The sequence below is a fragment of the Mustela putorius genome, unplaced genomic scaffold (assembly GCF_011764305.1).
Source record: "Mustela putorius furo isolate JIRA1106 unplaced genomic scaffold, ASM1176430v1.1 tig00000592_pilon_pilon_pilon, whole genome shotgun sequence".
Lineage (NCBI taxonomy): Eukaryota > Metazoa > Chordata > Mammalia > Carnivora > Mustelidae > Mustela > Mustela putorius.
In genome coordinates this window covers 4,891,035-4,913,905 of record NW_025421426.1, presented here as the reverse complement: position 1 = coordinate 4,913,905, position 22,871 = coordinate 4,891,035, and the positions used below count along the sequence as shown (strand labels likewise).

General features: G+C 55.3%; 1 protein-coding gene across 1 annotated transcript; it reads right to left on the bottom strand.

Moving 5' to 3' along the window:
- Window positions 1–54: 54 nt before the first annotated feature.
- KCNG1 (potassium voltage-gated channel modifier subfamily G member 1) lies at window positions 55–21,022 on the bottom strand. The gene is made up of 3 exons (XM_045082078.1): window positions 20,766–21,022; window positions 9,190–9,995; window positions 55–5,041 (listed from the first exon to the last, which is right to left on the bottom strand). The coding sequence occupies exons 2-3, from the start codon at window positions 9,967–9,969 to the stop codon at window positions 4,271–4,273; spliced, it is 1,551 nt and encodes a 516-aa protein (XP_044938013.1). The 5' UTR covers window positions 9,970–9,995; window positions 20,766–21,022; the 3' UTR covers window positions 55–4,270.
- Between the last annotated feature and the right edge of the window lie 1,849 nt (window positions 21,023–22,871).

The following is a 22,871-nucleotide window of genomic DNA, read 5'->3' as shown; positions in this document are numbered from 1 at the left end:
AGCTGACAGGCCTGGATGGGGAGAGGTCCGAGACAGAGCGGGAGAGACAGAACATGCGGTAGGAGGAACACTTTATTGGTTTCGGAAGGAAAACACACGTGAAGCCATTTTAGCAAATGGAAATCTGCGTGGAAACCAGGCTTTCTTTGACGTCTGTCTTCCTCCACGCTCCGACAGCCCCGGGCCCGCACGCCCATCGTTCCACGTGTCTGGAAATGTCTACTCACGTGCCTTGTCCTCCATCAGATTATCAGCATCTCTGAGGCAGGGGCTGGGTCCGGTTCTGGTTTTTTGGTTGTCTTGTCCCCATCTGCTGTGACAAAGACTATTTCGGAGGAAGTTCGCTGGAAATGTTTGCTCAGTGTCCACTTTGCAGATCTGTTTTCTCCCTGGGAGGAAGGATGTGCCCAGCAGGGATGAGTTTCCATGCCCACGTGCTCCCCTGACAACTGGACAACGTCTCCATTTTTCTCACCTCTTAGCCTTTGCCTGGGCTGTCCCCTCGGCTTGGATTGCTGTCCACACCTCTCTCTCAGATCAAGGCCGCCTCCTCAGAGAGACCTTCCCTGGCCCTCTTTTTTTCCCCTCCACTTTATTTATTTAAGTCATTTCTATACCCAATGTGGGACTCGAACTCACAACCCAGAGATCCAGAGTCACATGCTCCTCTGGTTGAGCCAGCCAGGCGGCCCCCTTCCCTGACTTTCTTAAGTGGCTTCTCTCCACCGCTCCCTGGTCCCAGTCACCCTTCACCAGGTAACTGTGCTTACCAACATCAGAAGTTATCACCTTCAGTTCACACGGCTCTGGTTCCGCGGTGGGAGGTGGTCTTGGTGCCTGTCCTCATCCTCCTCAGCGGGATGGGCACTCATGCCCCAGCAGCTGTGGGTGCCAGTTTGGCTAATGGCTCCCACCTGCCCTTCTTGGATGACTAGCCCTAGGCCAGTTGGAGGGGTCTTGCAGGGTATGCCTGGGGGGCGGGGCAGGATCAGAACAAGGGAGCAACACATGGGGCCGAATCACGCGAGTGCAAAGGCAGAGCTCATCTTTACCTAAAATTCAGATATTTTGTTCATTGTGGATTTGGGGCATTAATTTTGATTTTTTTTTCTTTTTTAAAGATTTTATTTTTTTTAAGTAATCTCTACACCCAACGTGGGGCTCAAACCCATAACCCTGAGATCAAGAGTCACATGTTCCACTGACTGAGCCAGCCTGGTGCCCCTAATTTTGATGAAAAAAAAAGCTGCATTAAAATATGATTGATCTTGATTACTGGGTCTTTTTTTGGCTTCCCTATACATTCTGTGTGCAAGGAGAGAAGTCCTGAACGTGCTCAGGGGTAGGGCTCGAGAATCCGGGCTGTTAAATCTGCACTCCCAAGCCCCCCGCAGTGAGTCCTGCAGGCACCGAGAGCTAAATCGGAGATGGAGGATGACCATGGGACCCAAGAAATAAAACAAATTTGGAAAGGCTTGCTTTGCTGTTTCTCCTAGAGCCGTGACTCGCACATCGCCTTCCCAGCTGTATAGGTTCTGTTGCCTGTACCAGAGTCAAAAGGGAAGCCCCATTAGGGCAGGGGCAAGGAATTTGCCCCCACGCTTCAATGAGTGGGGTTGTTTTTCAGTGTGATTTCCAGCTGGGCTTTCTGCGTCAGATTCCACATTGCCAGAAAAAAACCGCAAAAGTGGTCATTGTTAAGTTGGTCCCTTTTGCCCTAGAAGCAGCTGGTTAGGAGTTCCAAGGCCTCTTAATTCTTAATTAGGGCCAAAGACCCTACGCCACGTTCTGGGTGTCTAGAGGTGTCTAGAGGTCCTCAGTCCCTCAGGGGAGGTCTGGAGGGTGCCTACATCTGGGTGTCTTGGGTGCAGAAGTCTCAACCCTTCCATGACCCCAGCTCCTCCTCTGGACAGTGCTAGGCTCTGTCCTCCATGTGTGGGGGGCCCAGCTCCCCTGCCAGTGCTGGCCCATTTGGGGCTCCCTCCTTCACCTCGAGACGTATTTGCTTTCCCACTCCACTGAGTTTTCCAGGGCTCCATTGTATACGGCCCTCTGTCATGTTTCTCTCTGTTTAGCATCTTCAGTTGTCTCCTGCCTCTCACAGCCACTTTGGAGGGAGAAAGAAAGGTCATCCCACAAATCTAAGGTATTATTACCATGGTGGTAGGGCCCAATTGCTGTGACACCCAGCAGGCTGGGGAAGGTAGAGCTAATTAGTCGGAAAACTTCCTTTTCAGGCGTGAGTCACGGGAAGCAGGTGTCAGGGGAGCCTTTAACGACACCCTCGTGACTCACAGGATATTTCCACTCAGCCTCGCAGTACATGGTGCTGAGATCGCCAGGCCTCCCCACCCAACACAGAGAGAAGACATGCTCGAAGGCCTTTCTGCTTTCTGGTCCTCTTTCCCGTTTCCCCGCATTCATTTGCTCCCCAGACATTTCGGAAGCACCTACTAGGTGCCGGGCCCAGGGCTCGGTGCTGGGAGTCAGCAGTGAGCGGCGTTGCCCCGTAGGGCCTCACAGCGCGAGAGTAGCACTGACCTTGTGCAGGAGACAGACCGTGACCGAGTGGCAGGGAACACACGGGGCATCTTGGAAGGGCGACAGGGCGATGAAGAAGACGAAGCGGGGGAGGAGGAGTTAGACGGAGGGGCTGCTGTGCCTTCTTTAGAGGGGTGGCTGTGGAGGGTTCTTCGGGAGGGGCATTCCAGGTAGAGGGATCTGCCGACCTGAGGCCGGAGATGGGAAGGGGCTGGGTGTGTCGGCAGAGCGGGAGGGCCCTGTGGCCGCGTGGAGTGAGCATAGCAGACAGGCCGGGATGAAGCTGGAGGGGAGGACAGGGCCCAGGTCCCTCAGGGCATCTGGGTTTTAGTCTCCATATCATGGGCGGCCCCAGGTGGACGCAGGTCACCAGGTCAGATGGTCAGATCTGTGTCAGAGCGCGCTTCCTGCTGCCGGCCCAAGGGAGGGGTCACGGCCAAGGCAGCAGCAGGTCTGGGATAAAGAAAGCCATGTTGCTGTACCCGTGGGGGTGAAGCCGGGCTGTGGTTCATTCTGGGGGTGAAGCCGCCTCCTTGTCCTAGCCCTGAAGGGCTCTGGAGCCCTCGGGCTGAGTGAATCTGTTGGCTGGCGGGGGTTGGGGGTGAGGGGGGTAGGGGCCGTCTCTACCGTGCATCAGGAACAGATTGTAGCCAGGAGGGCGCTGGGAGGGTGCTCGGGAGGCTTCTGGAGGGCACAGGGAGGCCTTGGGGGCCCCGGACAGTGGTTCCCAGACTGCCGAGGGGCCTATGACCCACCCTTCCAAAGCATCAACCCCACTCCAGCTTTAGATTTATATCCAGGGAGGTGATTTAACGCATTTTTTTTTTTTTTAAGAATGTTAAAATGAATATGGAATAGAGAAGAAAATCCATAGTATTTTTAAAAGATAAATGAAGTGATTTCACCCCTGTAGTTGGCAATGCGGACAGGCCCCTTGGTGTCCACTGAACCATTGGGGTGCCTTGGGGGAAAAGTCTGAGAACCCTAAAGCACCTAAGAAGCAAACAGAGGACAGAAGAGAAGGAAAGAGGGAGGAAGAGAGACCAGGAGGTAGGAGGAATCCAAGAAAAGCAGGAAGGGAACGCGGTGTTTACTGACAATTTCCCCAAAGGTGTCTGTTCTCTCCCTGTTCTCTAACCCCACTGGGCCCCACCAGGCCTGAACGACCCAAGCAAACAGGCCAGATGTGGTCCCAGTACCCCCGCGGGCTGGCTTTGCTGGCAAACAGCTTCCCCTCTTCGGAGCCCCATGGAAGGCATTTTCTCTTTTTCATCGGTTTTCTTTAATTGCACATGATCCACACTCAACACCCACGTTCCTGGTGTCATTTGTCCTTTTTCCTCCGGGCGGACCCACAAAGCAAGTCTTTGCTGGGCATGTTATTTACATGGTAGAAAGAACAAAGCCATCTCCTTATTGGGGGGAACCGATATGGGGCGGGGCGAGGGGTGGGGGGCAACACAGCTGTGTGCTGGGCTCTTGAACCACTACGGCTTCACTTGTGGAGGTGGAGCGGTGGGGACCCCTCTGTGGCTGTTGCAGACGTCCTTCTTGGGGTGTGGTTCCAGCCGGTCCCATGCGGGGCTGCGTTCGGAGCCGCACGTGCCTTCGAAGTCATCTGGGAGCAACGGCCATAGCTTCAAGCCGCAGAGGGCAGGCAGAGCTGGGGGAGGGGGCAGGGAGGGCAGCTCCTGGTGGTGGCGGTGGTGACGGGTCATGTCCTCTGGGCTCAGTTGTTGTCTCTGGTGTCCGAGGAGGCACTTCCAAACAAGATGTCACTGTCGTGGGACATGGTGCTCAGCTGCGACTTGGTCTTGATGAGGAACTGGGCCCTCTGGAACATCACGCGCTCCTGCTCCTGCTTGAGCTCCAGGTAGGAGCGCGAGAAGGTGTGGAAGATGGAGGTCACGGGGAAGGCCATGAGCAGGATGCCGCTGAGGATGCTGCTGAGCGCCACCACCTGGCCGGGCGTGCTCCTGGGCACCATGTCCCCGTAGCCCACAGTGGTCATGGTGATGACGGCCCACCAGTAGCAGGCGGGGATGCTGGTGAACTCGGGGCTGTCGGCCATCTCGTTCTCGATGACGTAGAGGAGGGGCGCAAAGAGCGCGATGGCCACGCAGAGGAAGAGCAGCAGGAGCCCGAACTCGCGGGTGCAGCGGCGGGCGGTGAGGCCCAGTGTCTGCAGCCCCAGGGAGTGGCGGGCCAGACGCATGACATAGAGGATGCGCAGCGCCCGCAGGACCCGCAGCACCAGCCCTACCTTGTCCAGGTAGCTGTTGCCCGCGCCCGGCTTGCGGCGGCCCGCGGCCGCGCCGTCCACCAGCAGGGTGATGTAGTAAGGCAGGATGGCCACCATGTCGATGAGCGTCAAGGGGCTGCGCAGGAAGGCGAACTTGCTGGGCGCCTGGATCAGCCGCAGGAGGAACTCGAGGGAGAACCAGCCCACGCACACCGACTCCACGATGAAGACGTTGTGGCACATCTGCGAGCACTGGCCCTGGGAGAGAGGGGGGAGGTTGGGGCAGAGGTCAGTGGTCCCACCAGCCAGACTGGTGTGCTTTGCCCTGACCCTGCCCTAGTGAGGCTCACATCCCCAGCTGGGGGGGGGGGGGCGTGGCCAGGCCAAGGGCTTGAGGTCCCTGCAATGACCCCCCTCTTCATCTCTCTCTCTCACCAGCCCCCACTTGCCGCCCCCGGATTCCAGACCCCAGATAGACTGCCTCCTGGATGTCACTCCTAGGGTGTCTGATAGGCGTTTCAAACTCATCATGTCCCAAACCGGGCTGCTGTTTTTTTTTTTTTTTTTTAATTATCATTACCGAGATGTAATTGACATATGATATTGTGTCGGTGTCAGGTACACATGTTGATCTGATACATCTATATATTGCAATAAGATTACCACTGTAGCCTTAAGCTAACACCTTTATCATGTCACATAGTTATCATTTGTTTTTTGGGGGTGGAAGCAATTAAGCTTTAGCCTGTTGCGGTTCTTAGTGTCTCCTGCACACCCGCCCACCAGTGCTTTCCCTTCTTAGTAATCCCACCTTTCCAGTTGCTCAGGATGGGATTCTCAGCCTCATTCTGACACCTCTCACATAGTCCTCAGGAAATCACCTTGGTTGTTCCTTTAAAACGATTCCAGAATCAAACCACTTCTCCTCTGTCTGCTGCCCTCACCTTGGTCCAGCCACCATCCTCTCTTGCCTGGACAGCTGCAGGCACCTCCCTCCCGGGATCCCTGGTCCCTACGGTTTATTCCGCACACATAGACAGAGGGATGCTGAGAACGTGAATCAGATCCCGTGACTTCTCTGCTCGCCACCCTCCATGGCTCGGGAGAGATCGCTCGAGTCCTTCGACGGCACATGCGGACTGGCCGCCACCTCTCCCACTTCCTAGCCCCCTGCCTGCCGTGTTCGTGTTCTCCAGACTGTCCCCACGCCCCCAGGCTCCCCTTACCTCCAAGCCAGGCCTTGACCTTCTGCTCCCCCTGCAGGGGTCCTCTTCCCCTAGATACCCCCATGGCCCTACCTTCCCTTCTTCCTGCTCTTTGCTTCAATATCGCTTCCCCAGGAGGCCTTTCACGACCCCCTCCATTACCAGTCCCCTCTCCCTTTATCTTCTACCCTGAGTGTCCTTTTCCTACTCTGTTTATTCAGAGGCTTCCTCATCGTTTAAAATGCTTTATAAGTTACTTATGTATCATGTTTATTATGTTTCCACCCTCTGCCTCCCCTGCTCTTCTGTCCCAGCAGATTAGAGCTCCCCAGGGAGGAGCAGCTTATGTCTGTTCGCTCTTAGGACACCGGTGCCTGGAACAACCCCACATGCGACAAGTGACCAATTCGCATTTGTCACCAAGATAGATGGAAGCTCATGGGACTGGTGTTTAGATGGGAGTGCCAACTCAGGGCCAGGTGGGCAAGGGGAACCCGAGGGAGCTGGGCCAGCCGGGGTGGAGGCCAGCCAAAGAGCGCAGCTGTCCTGCTAGGGACCTCCTGATGGCTGCGCCAGGAGAATTCAGGCTGGAGGCCGCTGCCACGCTGAAGTTTTCAGAGAGCCTGGAAGTGTGGACTTTAGCATGAAATCTCCTGGGTTTTAAATCAATACAAAGAGAACACTCTGTGGTTCGAACATGTTGAACATGTCTCTGTGCTGCATTTGGCATGCGGGCTGCCCGCTGGTCCCTCTTGTCTGGCATGGAACTGGATGGGAGCCCGTCCCCAGTGGCTTTGGAGCTCAATCTCAAAGCAGCCTGTGACAGAGCAGAAAGGCACACCTGGTTTTAGCCTGGGGCATCTGTCATTCCTGGGCACAGCTGGGTTCTATGAGAGCCGTGTTAGCAGCTCTCTCTCTAGGAATAAGTTAGAGGCTGCAGAAATGAACTAGCACTCAGTGGGCCATGAGGTTTCAGCCCTCTGGGATCGGAAGCCTCCTCCTCTAGGAGGCCTTCCTGGAGTGGGCCTCCTCCTCGTATCCCCAATGCAGTTGATGGGCCTCTCATAAGAGCCCCCTTCAGTTGTGACTCACACTTATGGTCACAGGGGTGTCACTGACCCTCCTCCATGGGACCTGAAGTCCTTGCAGCTGGAACTTGTTCTGGTCCCCCTGCATGCCAGGCGATGCCTGAACACAGCGGGCCCTCGAACGTGTGCTCAAGGAGCAAGTGAAACAGTGAACCCCACTGGTCTCCAAAATGAAGTCAAAGAACAGCGTTATCACTGAATCAAGAAAAAAACCTGTGTCCTTAAAAAAAAAAAAGCAAGTGTCAGAAGGTGACTAAAACAGTAGCTTTATTAATATTTTCCTGATAAAGTCAGAATTGCCAATGCTGAGCCAAGAAAAAATTTATAATTGAGACCAGAAGGTCTCAAATGACAAACATTTCCTCTCTCTCTCTTTGGCGGGTGCACGTCCCCTGATGGTTAGCACTGCCTGCATGCTCCAGCGCTGGCCATTATTCTGGACACTTCCTAGGGAATCACTCACTGATTCCTCACAACACTATGAAGTGAGACTTGGTGTAGCCCCCCCTGGCCATGTGAGGAAACTGAGGAACAGAGAGGGTAACTTGCCCACAGATGTGCAGCCAGAGTGGACACGTGGGATCAAATTCAGGCCACTGGGCTCTAGCTCTGCCCTCCTCATCACTCCCCCTTTTCATCAAAAATTAATTTTACTGGTTGAGTGTTACTTTTATAATACTTTAAAAATCTGTGTATAAAAAAGTGTCAGAAACCCATCGCCTCTCCATGTGTTATAAATGCAATAGCCATTGCCACCTGTTCCTGCATTATATATGTATGTGGAAAAACCCTCGCCTGGTGAGAGGTTCCAATGTTCCATCAGAGAGTTCCTGTGAAGCACTCAGCACATGCAGGGTACACAGCCGGTGCTCAATAAATGCTGGCTGCATGATATTCATGTTGAGTTCATACAGCATACCTATTTCTCCATTGCTTATATAATTTGTACTTGTCTGAATGTTTTGGTCTGTCTTAACACTTGCTTCTAGAACCTGCCATGCCCCCCCTCCCCACCCCCATGTGGGGAAAAGCTCCCAACTTAAATGCCCCAAAGTCTCATATATTAGGAAGCTGAACTATTTCCCACAGACTCAGCTCCCACCCAGAGCTGCTGTGTGGACAGCAGGCCAGGGGACCTGACCATATACATTTTGAGGAGCTGACAGTTTGAATTTTTAAATGCAAGATGCTTTACTTTTGAATATTGGCAACCAAGTGAAATTTTTAGGGAGCACAGTGTGGGCCAATCACACACTTCTGTGGGGGTATATGAAGTCCAGGCTACCATGTGGGACCCGTACTTCTTTGTTCAAGAACACAGACCTTGGACTCAGGCAGACCTGTGTCTGGGCATGCTGCCTTGCCTCACTGTTCCCATCTGCCAGCTGGGTATGAGAACGCTTCCCGTTTAGGGTTGCTGGGAGTCACTGAGAATATAAGCTGTAGAGAGAACCACGGCCCAGCCCCTGGCTGCTGGTAGCTGCCTGCCGAGTGCTACCCCTGAGAACGGACCTCACACCTCGGTCAGGCCATGGAGTAAACATTTTACATCCTCTTGCTTAACACAGAGATGTTCGCTATTTGAGCACACATGCACACATGCACAGCTGTCAATAAAAATTATATGCAAAACCCAGAAAATATCTGGAATATTTTTAAACAAGGGAATTAGGAAGCTTGAGATAGGGCTCATGTGGGTGAGATAATTCTTGATGTAGCCGGCGTTTGGCTCAGGGGCAGGCACAATAAACATCACATCATTCCTGGACTCACTCATCTGCTCCTTCCACAAAGTGGCTGAGGGCCTCGTCCATGCTCCACACTGTTCTAGACCCTGGGGGCACAACACAGACCACGACAGGCACCGAGCTCGAGCTAGTGTTTGAAGGTGGAGGTGGACAACATACGTGTAAAGGGGACGTCAGAAGGGACTGGAGATTCTGCTCAGCCGGCGCAGTCAGGGAAGGCCTCCTGGTGGAGGTGACCGCGCCGGCATGAAGGAGGCGGACTTCCAGAGAGAGGGGTCCAGCAGACTGTTTTGTCTCCTGGACTCAGAGACTCTCCCTCCCGGCAGCAGCAGCGAGCCTCCCCCGCACACAGCTGTGGCTCTTACCTGCTCCTCCTCCTCCCGCAGGCTGGGCAGGGTGCTGATGGACAGGTTGACGGCCGTGACGGTGACGAAGAGCACCGAGAGGCAGGCGAACACCTTGCCGGGCAGCCCCGAGTGCGGCCTCTCCACCATGTCGCGCAGTCTCCGCATGCAGCGGCCCAGGCGGCCCTCGCCCTGGGCCGGGCCCTCGCTGTCGGGGTCCTCGCTGGACAGCGGCTCATCATCATCGTCGCGCTCCACCACGTCGGCGAACTCCTCGATCTTCTGCAGGTAGCGGCGCTTGCAGCAGCCGTCCAGGCGGTCCTCGGCGATGCCCCAGTACAGCAGCTCCTCCTGGAAGGACAGGGCGCACATCTCGCGCAGCAGGCGCAGCTTGCCCGCCCGCAGGAAGGTCAGGATGGTGCCAAAGGCGCCCGGGTGGCGGTCGAAGAAGAACTCGTTGCAGGTCACGTCGTAGTCATCGCACACGTTGAGGATGTCGTCGAAGTTGGTGCAGGCCTTGAGCTGGCCCAGGCGCGTCAGCGGGAACTCCTCGAGCGTGGTCCAGGGCAGCGAGTACTTGATGCCGCCCACGTTGATGATGATCTGGCGCCGCCGGTCCTCGGGCTGGCCCGGCTGGCGGGGCGCGTCCTGGGGCCGGGGCCGCAGCCGCTGCGCCCGGCGGTAGAAGACGCCCTTGAGGGACTGGCCCTGCGGGAAGAAGGCCGGGTGGAAGGAGGCGTCCGAGGCGCAGCTCAGGGCGCTGTAGTCGTAATCAGAGTTGTCTCCCGGTAGGAGGGTCATTTTGGGCTTTCACATCCCCCTCGCGCCTGGGGTGGAGAAGGGAAGAGAGACCCTCAGTGAGGCCGGAGTCTGGGCTGACGGTGCCCATTCAGCCGGTATTCGGTGCTGGGGACAGAACCGTGCCCCCCCTTCTCCTCTTCCCAACTCACGGGGGCGCGGGGGGCGGGGCGGTGCTGACCCCTGTGGGTCAGTATAGGCAGGCAGAGGGGAGGGTGCTTAGGTTTGAGCTGAGGTCATGAGGGGTGGGGTCAGTGCCCTTATGGGAAGAGGAAGAGGCACCAGAGCTCCCTCTATCTCCACCAAGTGGGACACAGAAGCCAGCCACCTACAAGCCAGGAAGAGAGTCCACACCCGAAGCCAGCCCCAGCTGCACACTGAACTTGGACTTCCAGGCACTTGTGTTTACAAGCACAGATTCTGGAGCCTCCTGGCCTGGGCATGCTTCTTAATTTCCTCATCTGTAGAGTGGATACAGCCATTTCGCCTACTTTGTAGGATTGTTGAGAAGATTGAATGAATTATGTGCTTAAGAGCATCTACTAACACAGTGCCTGGCCCACAGGAGGCACTTGGTCCTTGCTGTCTATTATGACTATTTGTGTTTACCTTCAAGGCACTCCTTGTATTGTTTCCATAAGTGGAAAGCCTGTATCATCAGCTGTAAGTAAGAGGCAGGGTCTGGAGAAAGGCACGATTATCACAATAGTGCCATAGTTGCCCGTATACCATCCAACAACTTGAGGCTATGGGGTGAGCTGGACAGGGATGACCCCTCCTCCAGGAAGCCTTCCTTGGCTCTTCCCTCTAAATCAAGTCCTCCCACCCCTGTATCTGATTGTCATCCTTACTATAACTATGCAAGCCCGACTCCTGTGCGAGATGGCTTGCTCTGTAGGGCAAGAACCGGGCTCTGCTCAGCTCTGAATCTCTGTGCCCAGCAGTGTAAAAGCTCAAAGAAGTAGCTGCCGAATGAGTTGCTGAATGAGGCCAACATGAGGAAGACACTTCTGAAAACCGGAGGTCAAAATACCCATTTACATGGGCTCCTTCCTTCCCAACCCTTAAAACTAACTAAGGGTACGTGCCACTAGAATGATGTTGCTTTTTCATTCAGAGCTCGCAGACTGAATTTGGTTCACAGATATCATGCCTGGCTTGGAGGAGATTTTGAAAATTGAGGCATTTTCTGTAAAAATGTATATTCTTGGTTTCTCTAGAAAAATCAGACTATTAGGCAACACGTGGCCTAAATCCCAGCTGAGGAATGACTGTCTCCCCGTAGGCAGGGCATACACGTGGCAATCTACCACAATCCCCACCCTTCCCAGTTGTTTCCCTAATACCCACTCTCCTTCACTCTTGGATGTTCCGCTCCTAGCCCCCGTAGGCCTTTGAGTTTGAGACCCCCAGATCATAGCCACCGAGCTCTCCAGAATGAAGCAGATCTATAGAAAGGGTGTAAGATTCTAATACTCTACTTTTTAAAAATTCATCATCCCTTCCCCCAGCCCAGTCCCTCATGGAAACAAGTGGTACCAGCAAAGTCTATCAATTCCATTTCTAATCCCTGAGTGTAGATCTGTGCCATGGACACGTGCAGGGAAAATGCATGAGGACGCACGCACGCGTGCACACACACACACACACACACACACCCACCCCTGTATGGGTAAGAAAGTATTCAACAGGAGCCGGGGTGGGGAGGTCCATCGAAACATGATCCTTCCTAACAGAAATTCTTGTACATAAAACAAATCATGCCTCCACTCATTTATCTCTGGGGAAAGCTACGGTTTCACAGATTGGGTTCTAGAAAACTAAGTGCACCTGTGCTTGAAATGAAAATGATCTGATTTTAGAGTGTTGAGTATGTTTCTTAACTTCACCTAAAATTGGAACCCATCTCCTCGGGCACAGCCTGCCAGAATCCCTTGGAGGAGTGAGAATAATCCCTTTTAGGCACTTCACATGAGTGGTACCGCTTTTCAGTTCAGCTGCTTTATCTTTGCCACCAGAGACAAGAGGAAAAGTGACATTCTGTTTGGCAAGAATGGTGACAGAAGGAAAGGAACCTTCCTCTGGTCCTGTAAGCCTGGAAGAGCCTTTGTGAAACTCCCTCAGCTGTAATCACCTCTACAGACAGAATGTCTTTTAAGCTCCCAGCTCTCTCTCTGGCACAGAACTCCCCCAATTAGCGATCCCTCATTTCTTTCTCTTATGACCCTTGTCAGTTGTGAGTTAAAGGCTCAGCATCTCTTATGTGCAAAGTTATCCTGTCCCAGCATACCGTTTAGCACGGAGGAGAAAACCCGCGTCGCGCAGGCTGCTTGCTCACAGGAGGCCAGGTGCTGGGATTTGCTAGATGGGGAATGGGCACACTTCTCCTTGGCCTTGGGTTTTGGGGACACCCAGTTTGATGGGTGTAGAGGGGGGATGGCTCTGAATGCTAGACTCTAGAGTCTTGGGCGAAGTTCATAAATCAAACAGGCCCCAAAGCCCTGCTTCTAGAAACCAATGTCACTTTTCACCCAGCCCGATACCCTCATGAGAAGTTTGGTCTTTTAACATTTCTCTACAGTGTTGGGTCTGTCAGTCCTAGAGCATGATGGATTTTAGTGATTTTGTCTCTGAGGGTCTATGGATGCTTGGGAAGAGAAAGCCATTTGAGAAAGGGGCTGTGATACTGAAGATGACAAGGAGTCCTGAGCTGTCATTCAACACTTACCATGTGTTGGGTCTGGGCCAGATCTACAGGCACAGCAGAGACCAAGACAGACGCAGCCCTTGTCCTCCGGGGGTGGACATTCTAGTGGCAGAGGTGGTCTCTAAGTAAGTACACAAATCATTTCAGGAAATAGAGCAAGAACATGACAGCAAGAGGAGCTGGAGTGGTCTGGGAGGGGCTTCACGGAGGAGACAACCTTGGGGCTGAGGTTGGATGGGAACGAGCCAGCCCTATGAGGACCTGGAGAAGGGTGTCTAAGGCTGAGGGAATGGGAAGAGCTTGCTCCTTGATCTGCGGGTGGGCTTGTGTGGTCAAGCCAAGAGAAGGCCGAGTGGCTGGGTGCAGTGAGTGAGGGGAAGGTGGGAGAAGTTGAGTGGGAGAAAGCAGACACCAGATGGAACAGAGCCTAGTGGGCCATGACAAGGGGCTGGGGTTTAGTCGGGTGTTGGGGGTGGTCCTCAAGAGTAGACTATGGGAAACCAGGCTGGAATTCTCTGTAGTCATTCTTGAAAGAGTCAGCTAAGGCTTGAAGCGGGACTGAGAATTGGCTGCATTCCAGATGGACTTTGGAGGAATTGCTGCTAAGACTTGCTGTGGGAGAGGAGTGTGGTGAAGGGGACAGAATGGATTCCAGTGGTGCCATTCACAGAGGAGACACTAGGGGGCGTTTTGGTGAGCCTCCTGTAGAGGCAGCACTTGCTGGCTGTGGGATGGTGGACGGAGGGGGTGGGTGGGGTGGTGGGGTGGGGTGGGGGTGGTGGTGGTGGTGGTGGTGGTGGTGTGTGTGTGTGTGTGTGTGTGTGTGTGTGTGTGTTTCAGCTGGTAGTTTTGACCTGGTTGAGCTGCAGAGGACAGGAGGGCCAGGCTAGCAGAGAAACGGCAGAGCCCAGAGGCTGAGGTGCTCCCGGTGCCCAGCACCAAGCACTCAGCACCCACCCACTTTTCTGTCGAAGTTGTACTCCACACCGGGCCTGGCTAGTGCAGGTAGATCCCACTAGGGAGACGTGTAGAGGGAGTGCTGTGCCCCCACCAAGATGCCCTGATCCTAATCCCTGGAACCTGTGAATTGGTTAGATTACATGTGAGGAGGAATTAAGGTCGCCAGTCAGCTGCCTTTCAGATGGGAAAATGATCCTGGGTTCTCTGGGGGCCCACGCCATCATGAGGGCCCTTAAAAGATGCAAGAGAGAGGCAGGAAAGCATTTCAGATACCATGCGGTGTGAGGAAGACTCGGCCGGCCACCGCTGGCTTTGAAGATGGAAGGGGCCGCAGGCCGACGACAGCAGGCAGCCTCTAGAAGCTGGAAAAGGCAAGGCCTGGTTCCTGGACTTTCCAGGAAGGAATGCAGCCTGTGGATCCCTTTATTTTAGCCCTGCAAGGCCCATTTGAGACTTCTGTCTCCCAAAACGTGAGGTAAGGAGGTTGTGCTGTTTTCAGCTGCTCAGTTAAGATAGCAATATTGGGGAGATTCAGAAAAAGCAGGTCCCACTCCAGCTTGGGGGACAGCTTGCTGACTACTCCAACTCGGGGGAGCAGAAGAGCCCATGCACTTTGAAACCTAGAGACCTGGGTTCAAGGCCAGTCACTCTGACTTTGGGCAAGTCATGTCTTACCTCTGAGACTCACTGTCCTTATCTGTAAAATGGGGATATGAAAAGTTCTTACCTCCCTGTGTCATGGTGAAGACCAAGGCAGATGACCTGGGTTATGTGCTTAGCCTAATGCCTGACACACAGTGGACCCTCAACAGACACCTGCTGTATTTTTAACTATGAGGGAGATCTGTCATCTTTCTCTCCACCTACCAAGGGTGACTCCTTTCTTGATCTGATCCAATGGGATTGGAACCTGGCATTGGTCTGAGCCCCAGAGCTCCCTGCTGGAGGAAGTACTGCCCCGTGCAAGGGTGTTGCTGCTGTAAGAGCCAGCAATCCCAGTCCTGGGTGTATTTCTCAGACCTGGGGCCACAGGGGGTGTGGGACACAATAATATATCATTTGCACGCAGAACCTTGACTCGAGGTCTGTTTCTGGGGACTCAGATCCAAGAGAGGACCCAAGTACAAGAATGCCAGTCCTGTGTTGCCTGGGGTCCCCTGGTGTCCATCCTGGGGCTGGGGCAGGGGTGGGCAGGTGAGGGATGGGGGTGGGGTGAGATGGACAAGTGAGTCGTGGTAGACACAGATGGTAGACTCCTATACGTCGCATAGGAATTAGAAGCATTGAACTAGATGTAGGTTTAGCAACACATTTAGATCTTGAAAGCATGATGCCGAGTGCAAAAGAAACAGAAGTTTATAGCACTATGCTATTTATGTAAATGAACACACACACACACACATTACAAATTTGACAGAGACTCAAGCACAAGGAAGGATGCACATCCACCACGGAAAGGGTGGCTGGCAGGGCAGGGGAACAGGAGAAGCAAGGGGAGGGGGGTGTGTGGAATGAGAAAACAATGAATAAAACAGCCTGGCACAGGCCAGTGATGAACAGTGGCAGGAAGTGAGGAGTGTGGTTAACACAACTCTGGGATTTAATCCGGGTAAAGAAAAATGAAGAGCAGGAAACCAACCAAGCCACCAGACTCTAAATGGCCCGAGTGGTCAGGGGAGACACAGATTCGGAGGACCATCCCTAGACCTTTGTAGTCGGAATCCCGGAGTATGGGGGGTGCCCAGGAATTGGCATTTTTGACAGGCTCCCTTACAGATGCTCACGTATGCTCAAGTTCAAGACAGACAAAAAGAGAGTGTGCCTTAAATACCTGTAGCCCACACCCCCTCCGGGGCTGGGGGCTTCAAGAGCGGCTCTGGACTTTGGTGGGGAACCCCCTGACCAACTTCTCCACACTTTGGGGGTCCTGGAAAGCTCTGTGGGTCCCAATCTTGGGGAACTTCACTGGAGAAGGAGAAACCCTCCTGCTCTGAGAGAAAAATCTTCCTTCTGCCTTGGGGCTGCCTCGATCAAATTCCCCTTTGGGAGCCCATGGAACTGCTGAAACTCCTCTTGGAAGATGATGTGCACCAGCTCTGACGGAGGGCTGAGTACTCATTTCCAAGATTAATGGTCACTAAAACCGTAAGGAGTTCTGAGTGGCAGAGGCTGCTGTGCGGTCAGCGTTGGCTGCAAATGGAGGGGCTAGACCTGGGGGTGGGGGTGGGGGGGGGAGCGTGGGATGGGCTGAAGGTCCAGGTCAGGCTGGTCTGGCCACCGCAGCTGCTCCTGCTAATGACTTTTTGGCCTGAGACAGCCATCTGCACCCACTGTGTCGCTGGCCCCCTCTGAGCCTCTTTTCTCCCTAAAGGAGAAGCATGACCAGCTCACAGGGCTCTTGTGAGGCTCTGGTGAATGGAAGGTTGCTGCGGGGATTAGCAGTGTCACCTGATCGCTGACCCTCATCGCCACCTCCCGTCAGGGTCATGAGCGGGTTCCATAAACTGGTGTGCACTGATCCGAACTGCTAAAATACCTCCTGGTATTTTTAACAAACCATGGGTCTCTCTGGACTCTGTTCTTCCTGCCCTGTGCCCCTCCCTTGGGTCGTAGCTCTCTGTCCCTCTTCTGAGAGTGGGAGGGGGGATGCTCCCTCACCGTGCTGTAATGACAGCCACAGCCACCCTTAACTGCATACTAAGTGCTATGCGCTGTGCTAAGAGCCTTCATCCAGTGAGCTTTTAGGCATGACCACTAACACCCCCATTTTATAGATGAAGAAATCAAGGCTTTGCTAAATAAAAACTCAGGACTCTGCTGATATAAGTGACAAAGCCAGAATCAGTCTACGCCTATAGGACTCTCTGACATCTGCATTTGACCGTCTCCCTGGATTACTAGCTCCCAGAGGAAGGGGGAGGTCTCTGCCTCCTGCCGCAACCTAGGGACTGGGTCTCTCTTCTCTGTGTCTATGGATGAGCTTTTGGAAAATCTTTTGTGATGGGGAGAAGCAGGCAGTCACCCGTGGCTGGGGGAAACACATTGATTGCTAGTGTATATTTGCACACAGCAGAGCAAGATATCCACAAAACCACTGAGCTGTCAAATTCTGAGTTGCCATTTTGGCCTCCGGGCGGAGAGCTCTCCTGCTTTGTCCTCTCCTGAGCTCTCCTGGTGCCGTAAACAATGTCAGAGGTGAGGGTGTGGCATCTGGGCCGCCGGCTGGCCTGCCTGCTTCCCTACTTTCTCGCTGTGCACCCTTGTAAAAATGACTTCACCTCTCAGTGCCTGTGTGTTCTCAGCTACAAACTGGAGTCACCATCACATTATCTGTGAGCACTTGGAGCTGTGTCTGCACATATTAGGGCTCCGTGTTTAGGCTAGAATGGCTTCTGTGGAGCAAGCTTGGCACCTCCCCTCACATTTCCTTTCTTAAAGGAGGCATGTAAGTGGAAAACACTTTCCAGAGTGGGACTTTGGTGCTGGCTCTCCTCTCACATTGGTACTGATGTCGTCACCCCCTCAGCTGAGCCTCTGTTTCCCCATCTGTAACATAAGTTGATGAGGCATACCCCTGTGGTAGGCAGAATAATGCCCCCCCCCCCGAGAAAGGTCTATGTCCTAATCCTCAGACCCTGAGAATGTGTGACCTTATGTGGCAGAAGAGATTTTGCTGGGGAGACTGATGAAATATGACTATCTTGATAATCCTGGATTATCGGGGAGGGGTGCATGTAGTCACAAGCATCCTTTAAGAGGGAGGCAGGAGGGTCAGGGTTGGAGAAGCGGATGGGAGAGTGGAAGCAGCGGTCAGAGTGATGTGGGGCCAGAAGCCAGGGGTGTGGGCAGGTTCCAGAAGCTGCAAAGGGCAGAGAAATGGATTCTCCCCCAGGAGGAACATGACCCCGCCGACCCCTTGATTTTAGGGCAGGGAGTCCCATTTTGGGCTCCTGATCCCTCATTCTGTAAGATGTTAGATTTGTGTTCCTTTAAGCCACTAACGTGGAGGTAATATTGTGACAGGAGGGAATGAACACAAGCTCAAAGGCAACTTTCTAAAAGAAAAGCGTTTGTCTCCTGAGCAGCTCGGGCTTTGGTTTCTTCCTCTCCCATCAGGATTCTCAGCCTGTGACGTTCCATCACTCTGAGATCTCCCCACGATGCCTTCTCCTGCCAGCGTGGCTTCATCTGTCAGGGTTAGGGCTCCTGCCTGGGCTGACTCAGAGGCGGGTCATGCTGCATTAATTCCCAATTAAAACGTTAATCAAAATGGATCCAGCCAGTAGGCTGGCCCGGGTCCCAGCATGCTGGACCGCCCCGAGATGCAGCACCCGCATCGAGAATCTGTCTTGCCTAGCTACCTGCTGTCCATCCTCATCACCACGCAACCGCGCCGGAAGGATCTCAGCCCTGCTTCGAGAGCTGGGAGCCAAAGACATAGATGTAGCCGAAGATGTAGCTGCTGGGAGCCGGGCTTTTCCCTCCATCGCCACTTGCCCCCCAAAAGAAAATGTGCCAGAGTCTCCATAAAAAGACCAAGTGGCCTCTGGAGCCTCCTTGTTCTGCTTCTGGCAAAATAACAGCAAATGCACATTTGCCTTCGACCGGGATGTATTTTGGGGTGGGAGCCAAGGGTCCTTTTCTCTTTGCCTCCTTGCAACGGGGAAACTTGGGAGCGCAGGCGTCAGTGGAGGAACCAGCCCCGGGGGGAAGGAAGCATCGTGGACCCCCTGCAGCTGGAGGGGGACACCTGCATTCTCAGTCCCTCCAGGCCTCAGGAAGCATTAAGGCTGCAGCGTGCGTGGTAAGCTGTGGTGGCCCCGTGAGGAAGGAGGGAGAGCCTGGCTGTACTTGCCTGCCTGGGGAGACGCAGGTGTGGGGCAAAGTCCCCAGAGAGCAGGGACAAATCTGAGGCCAAGTGCAGGTTCTGTCTGTGGCACATTCCTTTGTGCCCTGATTTTGTTAACCACATACTGTCTAGGTCATCAAAACGGCCCACAGTGATTTGAGTGCTTTACCACTAGACTTCCCTGCCTACCCCTTCTCGTTCATTCTATGAGGCCACCATTTCCCACCCAGGGACTCCATTTCTGGGTTTAACAAATCAACCAAGAGTGGGTTCCCAGACCCCCATGTCTTTGGCCATAAGAAGTGCTGACGCTTCATGATGTATTCAGACAGCCCAGGCAGGACACTTTTTCGGGGTGCGGGGGATTAATTTCTTCATTCTGATTTGAGTGTTTATGTCCTGCATCCAGGACACATTTCTCTGCTCTCACATTCCCCGGGGGCATCTGGCAAGCCTCTTGCTGGGGCCCCGCTGTCCTGACCAGGCTCCAGGGTGCCCCCAGCCTGGGTTCTTAAACTTTGGGACACAGATCAAGGTTGCCTTGTTTCCAGCCTACTCACAGCTCCCCACAGGTTTGGAGCGTGTTTCATGACAGGCATCTTTCCACTGGAATGGGCTGTGTTAGGGAATGACCCATAAGGTCCATCCCCAGGGGTCATCCTAGCCTGTCTTTTGGACACACCTTCCTTCATTCCCCACTCGGGAGGGGCCTCTGCAGAGGTCCGAGACAGAAGATACCAGGGCCAAGCTCAGGTCTGGGAGAACCCAAGAAATCCACTCAAGAAAGAGAAAGGGCCCTGGCCACATGGCCCACAGGGTCCCGGGGCCCCAGCAGGTCAGACTTCCCTTGGAGACCTTCTCCCCACAGGGACTCTGACTGCAGTCATGTGTGGGGTATCAGACACACCCTAGTGAATAAACCTCTGGTTAGATTCATCAAGGCAGGAACCCTCCACCCCAAAATGAATCAGAGCAATTCCTGTTTCCTCATGGCACCTCCCCTGCCCTTATTTCAAGGTACCAGCGACAGAGATGTCCCCATCTGTCCGTCATCCTCTGGGTGACTTTGGTGGCTGGCACCCCGTAAGTGCTTCAGAAAATGCCTGGTGAACAGACAACTTTAATAAACCCTTCTTGGTGGGAGCCTGCCTTCATTGGTCGGGTTATCTCAGTATTTCTCAACACTGCCTCTCCACGATCAGCCTCCCCTAAGGAGGTTTTTGAAGACATTTTCGTCCTATCTGAGAACCTAGTCCAGCTGTCCCGCTCTCTTTGGGATGACTGCATTCCATGAATGGAGGAAAGGCCATTCTGCTTCTGCATATACACCTGGGGGTTGCTGCAGTCAGCCACCGGGCAGCCCCGGACCAGCCCCGGACCAGCCCCGGACCAGCCCCGGACCTCCTCAAGGCAAGGGCTTGGGCTTGACCCCTACTCTTCTCTAAACTGCAAGATGCTTCCCTCTGATTGCATCCCTCTGCTTCAGTGTTCTCGTCCCAGCTCAACGCCTTACTAACTGCTCCCTAAATGAATGAAATAATGCATGTTGGGCCCTTGGCATAGTGAGCTGTGCATAGTAGGTGCTCAACCCCTCTTTGTCCAATCCATGAATGAAAGAACTTCTCTCTTTTCCTTCCTTACCCAAACACTCCGGTCCATCCAGGCTGAGCCCCTCCCGGGTATGGAGCCCCTGAAGCTGAGGAGGCGGCCACCCACTTTCCCTAGAAGATGCTAGAGCCTCCAGTGAACACAGCTGTCTTGGAATCCCCAGCGCCTAGCACACAGTGGGCGCTCCATAAAAGCTAGCTGAGTAAATGAATGAAGGAGTAAATGAATAAAGCCCGCTGGTGGAGATGCTCTATTCTGTGCCCGAGGATGGAGTGAATAGGCCAGAGGTGGGCGCCCCCTCTTCCACCTCCCCCCAACACTCCCTCCTCCCCCCACCCACCCCCGGGATCCAGAAACCTCTGCCACAGCCAGGAGGCGCCCCCCGCCCCGTCACCTCCGCGGAGCACGTCCAGCACTTCGCACCCCGGAGATGGCTCGGAAAAAACTGAAGCCGGACCCGCACCGTGACCGCGGCGAGCGCGCCCCACGCCGGCGCCCGCAGCCGCTCCCGGGTCCCCCGTCGCCCCCGCCTCCCCGCCCCGCGGCTTTCGGTGCCCCTGCAGGGGAGCCGAGGGTTCACGGCCACGTGCAGCCCCCAATTCCCGAGCCCGAGTATACAGGCGCTGGGGGCCGATCGGCGGCGCTCGGCGAGGCCGCCGCGCGCAAAGTTCCCACCTCAAGTTCCCGTCACGGCGTCCCCGCGGCGGAGTTGGCCCGGCCGCGGCTGCCGTCCCCCCGGGCGGCCGGCGGGTCCCGGGCGAGGGCGCGAGCAGGGGCTGGGAGCCGCCCGGGCCGCCTCCCGGAGCCGCGGGCAAACTTCGGCCCCCGGGCCCGGCTCAGCTCCCGCACTCGGACCCTCGGCCACCCCGCCTCCGCGTCCCGGTCCCCGCCGGGCTCCGAGTGCGCCGGGAGCGCCGCGCCGCAGCCGCCGAGGGAGGGACGGGGCAGGAGGCGGGACGGAGGGAGGGGACTGCGCGCGGGGCGGGGAGAGTGGGCGCACGGCGGAGAGCGCGGCGCCGGCCTCGCCCTGCCGCCGGGTTCCGGCCGGTCTCGCGCCCGGGTGGGCAGCGCTTCGGCCCGGACCGCACGCCCGGGGCCGCCTGGCCGCCCGCCGCCCACCCCGGCGCTCCCCCGCGCTCGCCGCCCCGGAGCCGTCCGCGCGCCGCCCGCCCTCCCCGCCCCAGGTCGCGCGCCTCATCACGTGCGTCCCCCCCCCCCCGCCCAGCCCCGCGCTCCGGGGCCCCAGTGGCTCTGCACCCCTCGCGTCACGGCCCCGGGTCTACACGTGCCACGCGAAGTGCCCACGCTCCGCGGCCCCGGGGCCGCGCGCCCTTCAGCCTTCTGGGGGCCACATGTCGTAGCCTGTCGTGTGCTGTTCCCGCGGGGTCCTCGTGCCCCTGCGGGCCAGGGGCTGCAAGCGCCTGGCAGCGTCAACTTCTTAGGGACGGCACCTGCCCCGTCAGGCGTCTTTCCCTCCTGGTCCCCGTGGTCTGGCCGCCTGCACGTCTGGCCGACGCGGGGCACTCACACCCGGGGTCCCGGGGTCCCGGGATCCAGCACCCCTTGGTGCACGGGCAGCCGGTCGGGAGCGATGGCTCGCTTCGAAATTGGAAGGAGTTGCGCTTTTGCTGGGGGTCGGGTTGGACGGCTTTCTCCAGAGCCACCGCAGGGCTGGCCTCCTAGGGTCCTTTGCCTCGCACACTCCTTTCCTCTTTTCCTTGAAGTCTCTGCCGCCTTTTCCCGCCGCCGTCGGAGAACCCAGAAAGGCGTTGAAGAAACCCCACTGTGGGCGGGGCCTGAGAACTCCCACGGGAGCAGCCTCGGCAGGTGCACGCCCACGCTTTCTGGGACTTAAGGAAGAGAAATAGGGTTCTAGTGTCGGTTCAGCAAACAGTGGCTTCCTGGGGCCGCGGAGGTGACCACAACAGACAAGGACTTGTCCCCAAGAACTCACCTTCTGGCTGAATCATGAAAACCGCTGACAAGCATGATTGCAGTCTGTGAGGGGGCCAAGGAAGAAGCCAGAGCTGGGGGTGGGTTACACAGCGAGGGGAGAGACCGTTTTCGCTAGACCGCTGAGGAGGGAACATTTACACAGCCGTGAACGAGGAGGATCTGAAGAGAGCTCTCCAGGGGGATGGAATGATGAAGGCAATGACCCTGCAGCAGGAAGGAGAGGGACGCATATTTGAGGCAACAGCGGGGACAGCAGAGAGAGGTGCTGCGGAGGGTGTGTACGAGAGGTCTTCCTGTCTGGATGTGCTTTGGCGGTCAGGTGGTCCCCGGAGCACACTTGGAGGAACAAGCCCTCTGTGGTAGCTCAGGTCCCTGTCTTCCTCTCCTGTCTGAAAATGGGCATTTATGTCTTTTCTTTTTTTCCTTGCTTATTGTCTGTCTCCCGACTAGACACGAAGCTCCATCGATGTGCTAGCCTTCCAGCATCTTCCACACTGCCAGGCACAGACAGACCAGGTTCCTGAAATTATTGAAGGAGGAACACTCAGGACAATCCTTTGAGGGTAGATTTGATCATCCCAGGGGCGCATATGACTTGTTGGAGAGCACAGGACAAAGACAGAAGTGCTACCTCCCACCCCTCGCCCGATTTCTGACTCAGTGGTTTGGGGTGGGACCCTTCTAGTAAGTTCTCTGGTCATTCTGATGCTTCTAGTCTGGGACTTTGAGAACCATTGATGTTGAGAACTTGAAGCTCATCCCAGCTGGGTCTGATTTCAAAACCCACATGATCGATGAGATCCAGTGGGGGTGTAGGGTCAGCTG